Genomic DNA, 15,863 nt, shown 5'->3' with positions numbered 1-15,863 from the left:
GTGACTCACTTTGAAGAGGATGCTGGCCAGGCTGTGGGCGAACACATCTTTTCTTTGGCTCTCCTGCGGTCTCTTCATCACCGCTTCCGTGATCCTCAGCAACACCTGCAGCAACTGCTCCCTAAACATTACCCACAATGCCTTTTAACAGCGCCGCCTCAGTCAATCTCTGAATAAGCAGTAAGGCAGATGTGAGTGTGGAAACGGGACTGACCAGGTCTGACGGTCCATGTTCTGCTCCATGATGATGTGGCGGTACACGCTGAGCACTCCTTTGCACACCTCCAGCTGGTTCTCCATCAGCTTCGGCACATCCTGACATGGCTCCAATAGGAACACATTAGCAGAGTTGGTCAGGAACACCTGGAAACCAGCACACATGACCTCAAACTACATATTTACAGATGAATGTGGAGCTCATTGAACTTCTGCTGTTCTGTGTGATGTGAGCTGGGATTACGATTGAAGTTTAAGTGGATTGTCAGAAGTTTGGTCCATATAAATGATATGTGTCTATATGTGTGCGCACGCATGTTTGTCTGTGCACCTGCAGGGCGGGCTGAATGCCGGCCTTCACATTGTGGTTCTGTTCTGCAGTCAGACAGCCTCTGCTGATGGCGCTGCTGAACGAGTAAGTGCGCCCCCAGCTGGACGATCGTTTGTGTCCGTGAGTCTCGATGGCCTGCAGGATTGATGGAGGACATGTAAGTTAACACACTTCAGTGTTTTAGCATGAACAGTCTTGGTGTATAAATATACATGAATCTGTGCGCTGTCTGTCTCAGAGACGAGGTGTTCTTCCTCGCCGTCTTCCTCCCGGCTGCTGTTCTCGGGCTCATGCATGAAAGTGGGCTTCTCCTGCAGGAACCACTTCCTGTACACTTTGATCACCTTACGGGTGGCTGAGGCTTCACATGACGGCAGGAGGAATGCCTGTACAACACACAAACATTCACGCTCAAACAACTGTTCACGTTTATTCATCTGTCCAACATGCGTCATTTACATTTGGACCCTTCTCACGTCAAAAAAAAACGTATTCACTACGGTAAACTGTATATTACTGTAATTACACTACAGCATTATATAACTACTAAAGTACACCACATCAAAGTATACTACAATATTGTTTTCTCGTGTGTTTCAGCCAAAGCATCTTACAAAAATGAGAAAAACAATGAAGTGATTCAGAAAGTGACTTTTTTATCTATGCATAATAATACTAAGAATAAAAATAATGTAATATTTATAGGATACAATTGTCAATTATTATTATGATTATTATATAAATAATACTATTATATACAAATATTATTTATAAATTACTACTGTTTAGTAATTCAGAAAAAATTAAATCACACTGTAATAACACAATCTGACCACAGTGTGGCAGCAGAGAACAGAATAGTTAACCAGGTTCCAATTTTGTTTGTATAGAAAACCTGGCAAAACATCCAGTCTAATGTACTGTATACACACACACACACACACACACACACACACATGTCTGGTTTACTATCCACAGCCTACACACGATAGAACACAGCTTGTTACTATCCGTGGACATCCATAGGCTAATTTTATACTGTACAAACTGTATTTCTATCCCACTATCCCTAACCCAACCCCTAAACTAAAGATCATAGAACACTTTTTGCATTTTTAGATTTTAAAAAATATTGTTCTGTACAATTATTAGCTTTTTGCCCATGGGACCTCAATTTTGGTCCCCACAGTGACACGAGTCCCATGTGTTGGTGTGCATTTCAGGTTTAGGTCCCACCGGGATATACACATCACACACACACACACACACACTTGTCTGGTTTACTATCTCCGTGGGGACAGTCCATAGGCTTAATGAGTTGTATACTGTACAAACTGTATATTTTATCCCCTAACCCAACCCCTAAACCTAAAGATCACAGAAAACTTTTTGCATTTTTAGATTTTCAAAAATTATCATTCTGTACAATTTATAAGCTTTTGTGCCCCTGGGGACGTCAATTTTGGTCCCCACAGTGACACGGGTCCCCATGAGCTGGTGTGCATTCAGGTTTAGGTCCCCACTAACATATAAAAACATGTCCACACACACACATATATTGGCCACTTCCCAAGATGTACACACTGGTCCAGAACCACTCTCCGTTTCAATATTATTATTATTATTATATTTTTACATGAATAAATCTTCAAGATATACGATTAATATTTTAAATTGGCTATACATGTTTTATGTGCTGACCTGATGGAAGACCTCGTTGACGAAATTGACGTTGTCTCTGGTGGACAGCAGGATGGACTGCACCATGTCGTAGACGGTTCGATGTTCCTCCTCAATGCTACACAGACTGGAGTTACTGCCCCTGCGATCGGACAGCGTGCTGCTGTTTGAGTGACTCTTGTCCTGATCCACAGGACCGTTGGGTTCAGAATCAGAGCTCTTCTCCTGACTGATGCCGCCCGCAGTCACAGTCTGATCACACAACACAGATCAACACTTCTCGGTCATTCTCAGTGATGCACAAAATCAGTGCTCGATTTGAAGGGGGTCTGGGGGGATCCGGGACCCCCCATAAGGCATTAGGGACCCCCCATGAGAAGTAAAAAATAGACTCAGATAAAAATAGATGAAATAGTATATAGTTATGCATTTTGTGATCAAATATATTGTGTATTTTGTATAAATTGTATATTGCGAGACTAACCCCCACCCCCACCCAAAAAAATTTTTTTTTTGGGGTTCCCCCATAATACTTGATTCAATTCGAGCACTGCACAAAATAATTGTTTTTCAAAATAATTGTGCACAAAATAAACTCTGTTTCTGTTAGGATACTACCTAAAGAGGCATCTCTCAGTGTTTCAGAGTTTCAATGTGGTTAAGTTCTACATGATCTTGTTTCCGCTCACCTGGATGAGTTTAGGAAGCACCTCTCCTCCATTCTTTGAAGCGCTCGTGTTTGAGTTCACATACTTCTTCTCCAGGAAGAAGTTCACGAGCCACGTGATGAAGGCCACGCGGGGAGCCAGGTACTGGTCCCTGGTGCAGTATGTGCTCTCGTTGTTACGCGTCACGGGGACGTAAAGAGGCTTTGGTCTGTTTATGGGAAGATCTGAGAGACAGAGAATAACATTTAAATGGCCAGTCGCAACAGTGTCAAATATTCGTCTAACCGATTTCCAACACAGTTGTGCCGTCTCTTGCCGCTGATATTCTCACCTCCTTTATGTCCCTTTATTTATTTAGTAAGCTTTCACTTATTCCCAGAAGTGTAGAGACAATAAATCTGTCCAAATGGCCGTTACACATGTTATAAACCAAAGATGGCTAAACTCTGGCAAGGCTGCCACTGTTCCTTTATTTTAATAAAACACTAGTGCATTTGAGACAGAATTTTGGTCACAATGACTCATTTGACAGAGTGCAAACTTGATCCAATAGATGGCGCCAAGATGCACTATGCAGTTCCCTGGTGCCGTGACGTGAATTAGAGAAAAATAACAGAGGTAGTAACTGAAAAGTCATTGTGAAATTCTCTCAATGTCACATATTACATCTTTTTTACATATTTGTGAACCTGGACCACAAAACCAGTCATTTGGGTCCATTTTTGGAAATTTGTCAGGATATAGCAATATTTGGCCGAGATACAACTATTTGAAAATCTGGAATATGAGGATGAAAAAAATCGAAATATTCAGAAAATCGTCTTTAAAGTTGTCCATCAGAGGCGCTGTAGCAGGACGTTGCTAAGAAGAAACAGGTTTGTTTTAACGCTCTCTATTGTCTAACCGCTGTAATGACGTTGTGTAGAGTAGATGAACCGAAAGCTGAAATTCGAAGCTTTACATAGATACCAAACTTGAATGCTTAATTCCCAAAAAGCGGGCAGCAGCGAGTGAAGTTTGCAGGCGTGTTTCCAGCCATTTTTGATGGCGATTTTCCTGCATCCACTCACAAAAATAAAGTTTTGATATAACTGCGGTAGGAAATTTACAACATATCTTTCTGGACCATGATCTTTGCTAATATCCTAATGATTTTTGGCATAAAAGAAAAATTGATAATTTTGACCCATACGATGTATTGTTGGTTATTGCTACAAATCTACCTGTGTGACAAATGATTGGTTTCGTGGGTAATATTTGTACATATAACATACTTGCTATGCAGGGTCGAGGTTTTAAGTATTTGAGCGTTTCTTTTTTCCTTCACTTGGGTTTGAAATTTAAAGTGGCTCCCACGTCACAATGTTTGCACAAATACATTTGTATTCATACATTCTGAATTCATAATTGACTTGTAAAATGAGTTTTAGTACGCAGGGGTCAAACCCACCTAACTGTGGTTTGTAGAGATTGGTGTGTTTTGTGAAGGAGGGGAACAGGTGAGACAGGTAGTACTTCTTGAAGAGCGAGAACAGAAACCTGAAGCCTGTGTCCTGGTTCTCTTTGCTTTTCCACTCCAAGCTGGAGGCCTGTGGAAGAATTCGACGTTTAAATGTCATGACAATTCGGTTATGAGCAACATGCACGTTCACAATTAAGCTGATGCTGAGAGACAGACCGAACTCCATCTCACCTGGACAACCATGACCTTCAGGATGATCTGGAGGATGGAGCAGATGTGGTCGTCCGTCACTTTCTCTCCAGGAACAGCAGGCACCAGTGGGGTGATCTCTTCTGCTATGATCTTAGCTGCAAAACCACAAACATGAAGTCACACAGGTTGTCTTGAATAAAACACAAGACGATGCTTTGATTCAGCTCTATTCTAAAATGATAAAACTTCACCTTTCAACTATACGTGCGCAACATTGGAATTTCTTTTCAGATTTTACATCAGACATCAGGCCACCTATGAAGCTTCGTTCTACCTTATTCCCAAATTTGTCCCTTCGTTTTTTACATCTCAAAAAGAAGGCAAAACCTTGAGCGTGAATCAGAGCATGTGAGCGGAGCGGAGCGTGCGAAATATAGTCGGAGTGCGTTTTTATCCAAAGGCCGGAGCGATCGCTCTGTCTCGCTCCGGTTCGCCAAAAATAGACTAGGCGCCTATCTTTAGTGAAGCGGATCTTTTGAAACGTGCCGCGGCGTGTCTGGTGTATACACAAGCATAGACTAGAATGACCGCTATCAGTTCTGGTACCCGCGTTGGAGCTGTAACGTGCCTCAGATGCGTGCGGTGTAAACGAGGGGTAAGGCTTCGGTTGAAAACGGCAGGTGTTAGGCATGCAGAGGAATTTTAAATTTGAGCGAGCGTGGAGCGATTTCACTGGAGCGGGGTGAAACTGTAGGTGAGCGGGGAGCGGAATTGAGCGGAGCGGTCTGGTGCGACTTGGAGCGGTAGAGCGGGGCAGCGGAAATTCTCACCGCTCAGCTCCGCTCACATGCTCTGGCGTGAATATGTCTTTCACTAACAAAGTATTAAAGCTCCTCGGCGCAAACAGAAGGAAAAATTCACCCATTTCAAATCCGCACAAGCTCATTCAACGTGCTTGAAATGAACGTGTCCTTACCAGTTCAAGGGCATCTATAAAATCTATTCCTAGAGGAAACATCAAGGGAAATGGCTTCCTTTCAGAGTTTAACTGAGTCTGACCTCCATCCCTGAGCACGCTGTCTGTGCGCTGCTATTTGATTATAACGCGCTAATAGTAGATTTAAAGTGTCTTTGTGCCACGAGAGCATTAATGGCCACCATTAAAAACTGCATTCCATGGCACAAAGATAGTAGATGGGTCATAAAAAGGGTGGGGATGAAATGCAAGAAGGGCAAATATGTGAACAGGGAGGAATAAAGGGGTGACTGGGTACTTCAGGTGTACTTCTGGGTACCTATGCTGAACATTATTATTGACTTTAACCTATTTGTCCAGGTGCTTCTGTTGAAGAGGGTACAAGCATTATCTGAACGTGAGTACATTTCATCTCCAGCGCTCAGAATTAACAGACCCATAGGCCGCTCAGTGGGCCAAGTGATACATGTTGTGCGCAAAAAGGTGTGGTTGTGTGTGTTTTACCATCAGGCGGGTTGGAGAAGGGGTTGTATATGATGGTGTCCAGTGTGCAGGGTCCTCTGGATGAGGGTACAGCAGGGAATCCTGGGATCAGACAGGCGAAGATGAGGAGCTGCTCTTCGGCACAGTTGTTCTGCAGAGCCTGTAGCCAGAGCAGGAACAGACGCATGCCCTCGCAGCGGATCTACACACACACACACACACACACACACAGATCATCACAACCTTAAAATCACTGCATCTGGTTACACATATATCAGATTCAGAGCCAAATGCCATTATCATAATGTTTTGGTTTTATGTGAACCAGATAATCATTTATTTCTTTGGGGATGCATACGCTACCTTGAATGAGTTTCCAGTGTGCAAAAGCTTTTTGAGAATCGAACCTGAATAATAAATACAACGGTGTGAGAAAACTTCCAGTCAACACACGTCAACAGCTTTCTGACACACCTAAAAACATATTGATATTAAAATGAAGGTTTAATAATATTGACCATGGTTAATAATATACAGTGCATATATATATATACAGTATATACAGTGCTGTGAAAAAGTATTTTCCCCCTTCCTGATTTTTTTGTTTTTTGCATATTTGTCATGCTTAAATGATCCAGATCATCAAACAAAATGTAATATTACACAAAGAAAATACAAAATGCATTTTTTAAATGATGGTTTTATTTATTTAGGAATAAAACAAACCAAACATTTCTGACCCTATGTGAAAAAGTAATTGCCCCCCGTGGTAAATCATGAATTAACTGTGATGAATTGAATAACTGAGTTAAATTTCACTAGCCACACTAGTATTTAATTACTGTTACATGCTCGGATATCATGCAGTGGGTGGCAGGTAATAACATGCGCATGATGTGCAGATCAAAACAAAGCTATCCGTCTGGAGCGGAAAAAAAGGCAATAATGCGAAACAAAAGAACAAGGCGGCATGTGTTTTTGTACTATTTTAAAGTCTTATTTAGTTTTGCCAAATGATTCAATAAATTACTTATTTAACAATTCTCCAATGCCAATGATAATAAGTCATTTTTAGTTTGTGCCATCACATTTAGAGAATTATTTGTGTTTTCGTATGCTTAGCTTTCTTGAGTAAACTGTTTTTGTCATGCTTTATTTTTGTTAGTTTATCGCTCATTTGGTTAGTAAAAACCAGTGTTTTTTGACAGCTGGATATTCCAGAGCAACGCATGTCGTCAATTTAAATTCGAATGAACTTTTATACTTAATTGTTCTGACTGTCAGTCTTCATTCGTTTAAGTGTGTTAACTGATTTATTTTTTACTTTACAGTTATGTTTATATCTCATTTTAATTCTTTGTACAAGGGCCCCTCACAAGTTTGCTTAGGGCCCCAGATGTCTAGGATCGACACTAAAACTATTCCTTTTAGATCTATTGTATACTTTAAAAATGCTGATCCCTACTTGCTTCTCTCGCTCTTAAAAAGCTATTCTATGTTTTTATGCACTGAGGACTGTGTGAGGTGAGCAGAAGAAAATATCTTTGCCCAACATACAAACAACTGGAAATACCTGAAGACACCCAAACTGTTGCATGAATCTCTGACTACATTTCCCAGAGGAATGAATCGAGACGGTCTGTGTGTCTGTATCAATTGAAGCGCACTAATTGAGGTTATTCCCCCCTTTGAGGGTCTTCCAGTACGAGTGACTGAAACCCCCAGACGCATAATTTAATTTAGTCATTTGCATTTCAAATCATGCCTCTCATTTGCATTTCTCATTTATTAACCTCCCGCTCTCACTCTCTCTGTATCATATTATTTTCCATCAAAAAGCGAAGCATTTAAACCAGGTTACAATGACTTGCCTTTGAACCCGAGTCACCAGCAGATGCTCGTGAAACACACTCGACGGGTCACAGTAACAAAGACGCTGTTTCAGTGAATTACTGCGACAGTCTAAGAGGTGTTTAGAGTCACTTACCTATACTGTGAAACTGCCATCGACTGTTGATTTTCTCAGGTAGAAGTTGCAGAATTTTCTAAAGGAAAGAGAATATGTTACTATTGAGTAACTAGAGCTAAAAATGTTGACATCACAATTTCCACAATTCCAAATGACACACCTTGAATGTCATAAGGGTGAGTAAATTATGGTTTGAATTTCATTTTCAGGTGAACTATTAGGGTAATACATGAAGAGATAAGTAGACAAGGTCATGTCATCAGTCACAGTGCATTGTGGATAATGGCATCATGATACACTCTACCAATCTAGGACGGCCTGGGATCAATTCTGACAATGCAACATCCGTCAACAGTGCAACACTCCTTCACGACTGAATGTGGCCGTCCTTCTGAAAGCACACTCGAAGAGTGTCGGCCTTGACACGCTACACATAAACCTGCCTCTCTGTCAACATAATCTCGCATGTTGTGCGACAGCCGTCACTCAAGAAGCGAACTGTCCTGTCTCATGTTGTCATTCTCGATTACTTCTTGTGCTGATATGATACGTGATGACACATGAGGCGGAGAGCATTCAGGCACGCTTGTATTGATCTGCAGCGTCTAGAGGACGACGGCTCTGGATAACAGCCTGTCATTGCCCTGAGGAAGCAGACAAACAACCGGTGCCGACGTTTCTGTCTAAGCTCGCGCACTCGGGGTCCTCGGAGGAAAGCTGAGGTTTTGGTGGCTTTTTACTCCATCTTGTCGCCGTGAAAAAAAACACCTCCCTGCGGTGCGGCAACACAAGTTGGGATGGTGGCTTCTGATGCCAGAGACGGCAGTAATCTGCAGCAGCTCTCCAAGCATAAGGATGAAGCATTACAGCGGACGTTCCTGCACCTGCATTATCCACTCTCAACGAGCTTGCCACGTAGCGTGCATGACTGAGAATACACTATGCGATGAGCGATGGGCCTGCACGCCGTCCGGGATTTACAGCTGTCACGTGCCACCACATCTTCTGAAGCGGTGTGTCTGAGTGACACCAACAGCCGATGAAACGCTTCAGAACTGATATCTGTTATTAGAACAAACATTTTAGGACAACATTCTTGCAAACGGAGACCTCTGTGGTACAACTACTGAGCAGTTTATTAATAGGAGAGTGAATAGTGAAGTTCAATAATGCGAGTGAGGAATAGAAAGTGGTCTTAATTGTTGTTATAATAATTACAATTAGTGTTACACTAACATTCAAAAGTTTAGGATTAATAAAAAAAATTATCAATTATTTTCGACTCAAAAATCCTCTGTTTGATGATCTTTAGTGTAGTCAGTCTTTGTGTAGAATTTGCAGAAATGTTCTTATTTTATCAAAGCAACTTTTAAACAGCAGTGAAGGAGTTGACATCTATTCTGACTATGGCTCCAACTAAGAATTATTTTTCGAATTTATTAATGTTGTGACTATATTTTAATTAATCGGTTAATCTAAGCATTTTTTATTTAAACAACCGATTATTTTTTGATTAGTAGATTATTTTTTAAGACCAGAAATTAACAAGACTGTAAATTAAGACTATGCCAAGAAAGGTAGATCAATATTGCTAAAATAGACTAGAAATTAGGGATGCACAGAAAAAAATTCTTGGCCGAAACAGAATAAAAATTAAACACTTGGACGAAGGCCAAATACCAACACCGAACATGTTTTTTTGCATTTCTTCTATGTATTTAGCCAATTTTTTAACTATTGCATAAACTGAAAGGTTTTCCATTAATACAATTTAACTTTAAAAATAAAACTGAACAGATAAAGTAAATAAAATTCCCTCCCTCAATGGACTGACTGCGGAAAGAATGTATTGTACTAAACGTACTAAAAGTGTTATTCAACATAAGCCAAAAATACGAAAATGATTTAAAGAAAAAACATCCATGTAAGCAATGCTTGTTCTTCCGGCAAATGGCGGTGACAAAATCTCCCACCATAGTAGACGCTATCCTATTGGCTGAAAACGAAAAAATGCAGCGTTCGTCACCGGAACTTACTACATGCCTGCGTCATCTGCCTGAAGAACAAGCCTCTGGTTCACGCGTCATTCGAGAGATGACGGAAGCTAGACATCAACGTTAATAGCGCTGTCAATATGGATATTTCTCTTAAACAAACACATCGATTCGCTTCAGAAGACCTTTGTTAAGACCACAGAGCTGTGTCGAGCAGTTCTTTGATCTATGGATGCACTTTTTGGAGCTTCAAAAAATCATCACTTTGTCACTCCCATTCTACCGCTTGGAAGCAAAATGATACGTGGTATTATAACTCTGACTGGATTATTCTTCCAGATGAAAACCATATTCAGTTAGTATGCGTTGAGGGTGAGTAAAACATGGGGAAATTTTGATTTGGTAGTAAAATACCCCTTTAAGAGTGGCCGCTCTAAGCAGGTCTAATGCGCTTCCTATTTTAACTACTCTTTGCATTCATTTAAGACATTATTTAACTCGTTGAAGACTGTGCTTGCGAAAATACTAGACAAAATGTGCTTTCTGGCATAATCTTGTGTGTTTTTGTTCATTCAAGCACGAAAGAGAAGTTAATACTGGTGCGCTTGTCTGACAGATTCTGACGCAGCCTTTAGCCCGTGTGTTCACCAGACGGGACCGCTGTCGCGTTGCGCCGTGTTCTACAGCCAGAAGCTGCCAATCTATACTGGACATGTCAATACAACCACTTCTAAATAGTTTCAAGGCCTTTATACAAATTAGAGCGTGATTATATAATGTAACCCTAGACAATGATGACATAAAAAATGGAAGTTGAACAAACTGCAGCAAAATAACTGCTGAGACATTCTCTAATCTAGGTAACACAGATCTAACATAAGAGTGAATAAAGATTACGTAATTAACACAATAATTTCCACACAGTTCAGTCAAGTCACACGTTTGACCGCAGTGTATATTTCTATATCTGTCATTTGAAAGCATGTGACAAAAACAATTTCTGTGCGAGTAAAGAGACGTCACACAATATAACAATTATAAGACTATATGTATGTAATGTATGTTTTAGTCTGAGATTTAAACGCCATCGCCTCTTTTGACATTAAAAACTACTGTCACGATTTAGCAATAAAATGTCCTCACCGTACAAACATCAAGCACCTCTACTGTAACAATAATGTACACCTTCAAGACAGCGTTTCTTGCTGTGAGGAACAACCTTGCTTTGCACACGTCCTTTTCTTTTTGACAATGACAGTTTGGGTAATAAAAGGTAACAGGCTTTTTTTGCCAGCAGGCGGTCAACAAAATAAACTCCAAAGGGTCAGAGTACAAAGTCTGTAGGCATAAGGCTTAACGTTACGTTATTCCTCAAAGCACAGCATAAGAAACAGTGTTTTCACTGCAAATGTGTCGCTGTAATGCTGTAAATAGAAAAAGGCCCTAATGGTGTGAGGAGAAGAGGACAAGATTGAACAGAAACTCTATTTACAACACACACACTGCATGCCAATAAAATGAGTTCCCCTGGACTTTGACTGCTTTTAAGTCCATCTTATATAACCCTCACTACACATATGTACATCTGGTGAACTCAGCTGCAGACCAAGACCCTTTAATCCCAAATTTAAATCAATAAATCATAAATCATGACTCATGAATAATAATATTGAGAACTGTTCAAGCAACTGCCTTACTTAAAATGACCCATTTTAGAAATACTATTTCATAAGAAATGCCCCTGCAATACTGGGATGATCCAGAAGGGGGAAGCAACACAATGCACATCACTCCAATAAATCAAATAAAGAAACAGAACTATAACCACTAAGTTTCACACATTTGGTAAATTAGGAGAGATACAATCATAAAACCATAAACAACAACATGAATGGCATCTGCATCTATAACAGAATGACATTTTATACAATTCCTACATCCAAATTTAATAGCTTGTTTTTTTAACAGTCTACAATTTCTAGCAAAGAGGAAAAAAGAAACAGAGGGAGTGACACAGTCAGAAAGTCAGAGGAATAAAGGAACAGGATGTGCCAGTATTTCCAGATCACTAACTGAAATACATCTACTATTATTAAAGACTATTAAGGGTGTATACTGAGGGTTCGGTTTTTATAAAACGGTGAATAAATAGACAATAAAAACAGAGTAAATAGACAATACTTTTCTCCAACCTCCGATTGGCAAATTAGCAATAGGTAAAACTCAAGACCAACACTAACATCAAACATTTTTATACAATTTCATGTTTTACTCTTACAAACATTAAGCATAATGTGTTATATGTCATATTGACTTGATAACAGACTTAACAGTGAGTTGGTACCATTTCAGTCTCTTCACATTATGACACTTCAAATTATTTTTTTAATTCTTAATGATGTGTTATTAATATTTGCTATTTACTAACACAAATCAAACAAACATGACAATAATCTAACAAACAATAAGGACAAACAGTGCCATGCCTATATTCACAAAATAACACAGCCTCTCGCTCACCCATTATTACTGCAAAAACAAATTAGGGGAGAGAGAGAAGAATAGATCAGGTGTGTATATTCTTCACCAGAATCAGATGGTTACATGAGGCCGTTGACATTGATGAGAAAAGAGGAAGTGAGCGAGTGAGAGAGAGAGAGACTGGTAGAAGACTGTTTTTCGAGCTCCTTGCTTTCTTATTTATGACCTTCTTAGGCCATTTACATACTCAAACCTTCTAATGGGCCTAAATGGACATTGCTGATGGCCAATGAGTTACAAATGTATTACACACTGCCAAAATCCTTTTTCGTTTCGTAGAGAACTTGGCATCATATTAACACATGATCACGGGGTTATGTTCTCATCAGATTAGGAGAGTGCTAATACAATCATATAACGGTATATTGTGATTCTTTTTCTCAAAACGCTTAATTGATGAGGGGACATGCTGTATAGATGGTTTCAAAGCAACAACATAAACAAACGTTAGTGCGCATGTGCGCGTTCGTAGACTGCCCTTAACCTCCTGTACACATTCACAAACAATAGAGTGCCTTTAGATCATTTCTGATAACAAGCAAAAGAAACCAAGAAGAACCGTTACTTGGCTAAACTTGTCTCTCCAATATTTGCAATACCAAGCTCAACCACTAGATGTCAATATGTCATTTTGCTGCAGATATTGTGAGGACACCAAATCTTGAAAGCTTAACAGCAAAAATAGAGAATTTAACAAAATACACTGATGCTGCGTCCACTGCAGTGAGCATCACTCTTGAATTTACAGGTTATAGCAAATGTGTTATGGGCAAATGGGTTTTGTCTTCAACCTGGGATAATGTAAGTACACGCGCATAAACAAAATATACAACACTTTGCTGGTAGTTTTGGGTGTTATGATGCAAAAAATCGTACACACTGTTCCTTTAAAACATTAACATGCAGTCATGCTATATGTGCATGTTACGAACACAGCTGTGGTTAGATTTACATGCTTAAATTCACTTTGACCGCATGAATCTGAAGGAAATCTCATAGTGTTGCTCCACGACTCAAATGTGAAGTCAGAGGAAAATCATTCATATAAATTAACAAATAGCATATATAATCAACATGTTATAATAATCATGATCAGAGTAAAACGATGTTAAAAGCAGCATTGCTGCATTAAAATGACAATATCCTTATGCATTTAGTGAAGAATCAGAGCAAGTTTTCAGTAAGTCTGATATCCACATTCATAGTTAACAACAAACATGTAAACATGTCCAAGTTTCCCTTTACTAAGTAAAGATGGCAAAAAAGGCTACCGGACAGCGCTGACACAGGGTCAAGTCCAGTCACATGAAATGAGATTACAGATGCAGGGATCAGAGGTCTGATGGTGACGGACAGAAGGGCCTGAGACCACAGGGGTAAGAAACCGGTTCAGGGAGTTTCTCCTGCAAAACCATCAGCGTTATTTCATAGAAGCTGATTCAAATTCTCTTCCTAAAACGTGCACTTGTATATTAATCTCACAAACATTTATATATGAAATATATTACATCAATGACATGAAATGTAATTTCATTGATGTTGAACCTAGAGCGGTACTTTAAGAGATGGAACACCAGGCGAATACGTGTCTTGATTTTGCCAACTGCCTCTCTCTCTTTGCCATAAGAGACTCTTTGTGTTTGTGTCGAGTGTGTGTGTGTGTGTGTGTGTGTGTGTGTGTGTGTGTGTGTGTGTGTGTGTGTGTGTGGCACCTGTGAGTGTGAGACAGGGCTGTGGGCAGCAGAGAGGAAGCCGCTATTATGTGCCCATCTGGATGCCAAAGACGCTGTCTTAAGCTAATGACTATCGAGGGTGATAACAGTGCTCTCATTCATCATCTGAGAGGTTTCCTGACCAGCCGTGATCAGATGAGTGTTTGAGACAAAAGGGCGTTCAAGATGACTCTAGAGTCTGCACGAAAAGACACATTGAAGATAGTTGATCTTCAACTGCGCACCGCTGCAATGCATGATAAAGCCCGATCGAACGCCTGACCTCACTTCATGACTAACACTGTTTACAGCATGAAGCCATTGTCTGTGTATCCTATCCGATGCTTTCAGAACACACAAGCTTCTGAGTGCTAGTCGCCGCATGGCTACGCATTTGCATAAAACTTTAACACACGTTGTCAATGGTGTCTGTCACTCACACGACAATGAAACTGCATCATTTCTGATGATTTCGGCATTGCACATAACAGTTGCTGTAATGCAGGGCGATGGGATTATGTGAACGCTGCTTCATCACATGTCAGATTTGTCAGGATTTCATATCCACAGAAAAACTTACACTTGAAGCATGTTTTCAACCATGTGTTCATTTACACACAGCGAAACGCAGCCAAAATCCACGGCGGATGGTGCCAGACACAAAGAGAGAAGCTCAGAGGAGGAGGAGGTGTCGAACAATAACACCACCCCCCGCACCCCCCTCTCGACGGCAGCTTGAGCGATCATCTCTCCTCTGCCGACCCATAAAAAAAGGGTCAAACACCCACCACACCGCAGTCTGGTATAATCTCCTCCAGCACCATCATAACACACAACAGCAACCGTGAAAGGATGAGAGAGGAATGAGGATGCTGCTGATGGAGACGCAGGGCTCGTGTAAGATGGTGGCTGTGGTTCTTTCATGCTGCATTAACAGTGTGATGCTGGCACAGCGTGAAACCAATCGTGGCACGTCTCTTGCTGTTACCCTATGCTGGAGCTCCACTAGATGGCTGCGGTATGTTTATGTGGACACAAGACGCTTTTGAAACTAATGAGACGTGAAGAAAAGAGCAAAGTACACTATTCAAATAGTCTTATAAAAACATGCTTTCGTTAGCTTTTTTGTTGTTCATTATATGCGTCCATGTAAAATAAGTCTCTGTCTTACTTTAGCCGACAATTATGCTCCTTCCTCCAAAGGAATGACATCAATGAAGAATTCCAGTCTGGATTTAGAGCATGTCACAGTACAGAGACTGCTTTGATCAGAGTTACAAATGATCTGCTATTGGCGTCTGACCGAGGTTGTATCTCGTTATTGGTGCTGCTAGACCTTAGTGCTGCATTCGACACCATTGACCACAGCACACTCCTACATAGACTCGAAAATTACGTCGGCATTAAAGGAATAGCTTTGAAATGGTTTCAATCTTATTTATCCGACCATTTTCAATTTGTAGCAATAAACAATGAGGTGTCACTCAAATCGCAAGTCCAGTACGGTGTACCACAGGGCTCAGTCTTAGGGCCTCTGCTCTTCGCATTATACATGCTACCTCTAGGAGATATAATAAAGCAACACGGAGTTAGCTTTCACTGTTATGCTGATGATACTCAACTTTATATTTCCTCGAAG

General features: G+C 40.4%; 1 protein-coding gene across 6 annotated transcripts in view; it reads right to left on the bottom strand.

Moving 5' to 3' along the window:
- The window catches only part of ralgapa2 (Ral GTPase activating protein catalytic subunit alpha 2), a 109,616-nt gene that overhangs the window by 58,042 nt on the left and 35,711 nt on the right, over positions 1-15,863 (bottom strand). For all 6 annotated transcript variants that reach the window (XM_057343297.1, XM_057343299.1, XM_057343298.1 and 3 more), the window contains exons 4-14: positions 7,996-8,053; positions 6,372-6,415; positions 6,030-6,210; positions 4,589-4,704; positions 4,346-4,484; positions 2,917-3,119; positions 2,249-2,479; positions 760-933; positions 548-682; positions 215-363; positions 10-121 (exon numbers count right to left, since the gene is read on the bottom strand). In XM_057343297.1, the coding sequence (XP_057199280.1) occupies positions 10-121; positions 215-363; positions 548-682; positions 760-933; positions 2,249-2,479; positions 2,917-3,119; positions 4,346-4,484; positions 4,589-4,704; positions 6,030-6,210; positions 6,372-6,415; positions 7,996-8,053 (1,542 nt within the window). The remainder of the gene's footprint in view (positions 1-9; positions 122-214; positions 364-547; positions 683-759; positions 934-2,248; positions 2,480-2,916; positions 3,120-4,345; positions 4,485-4,588; positions 4,705-6,029; positions 6,211-6,371; positions 6,416-7,995; positions 8,054-15,863) is intronic.

The sequence above is a fragment of the Triplophysa rosa genome, linkage group LG10 (assembly GCF_024868665.1).
Source record: "Triplophysa rosa linkage group LG10, Trosa_1v2, whole genome shotgun sequence".
In the NCBI taxonomy this organism is placed as follows: domain Eukaryota; kingdom Metazoa; phylum Chordata; class Actinopteri; order Cypriniformes; family Nemacheilidae; genus Triplophysa; species Triplophysa rosa.
This window is presented reverse-complemented; position numbering and strand designations above follow the sequence as displayed.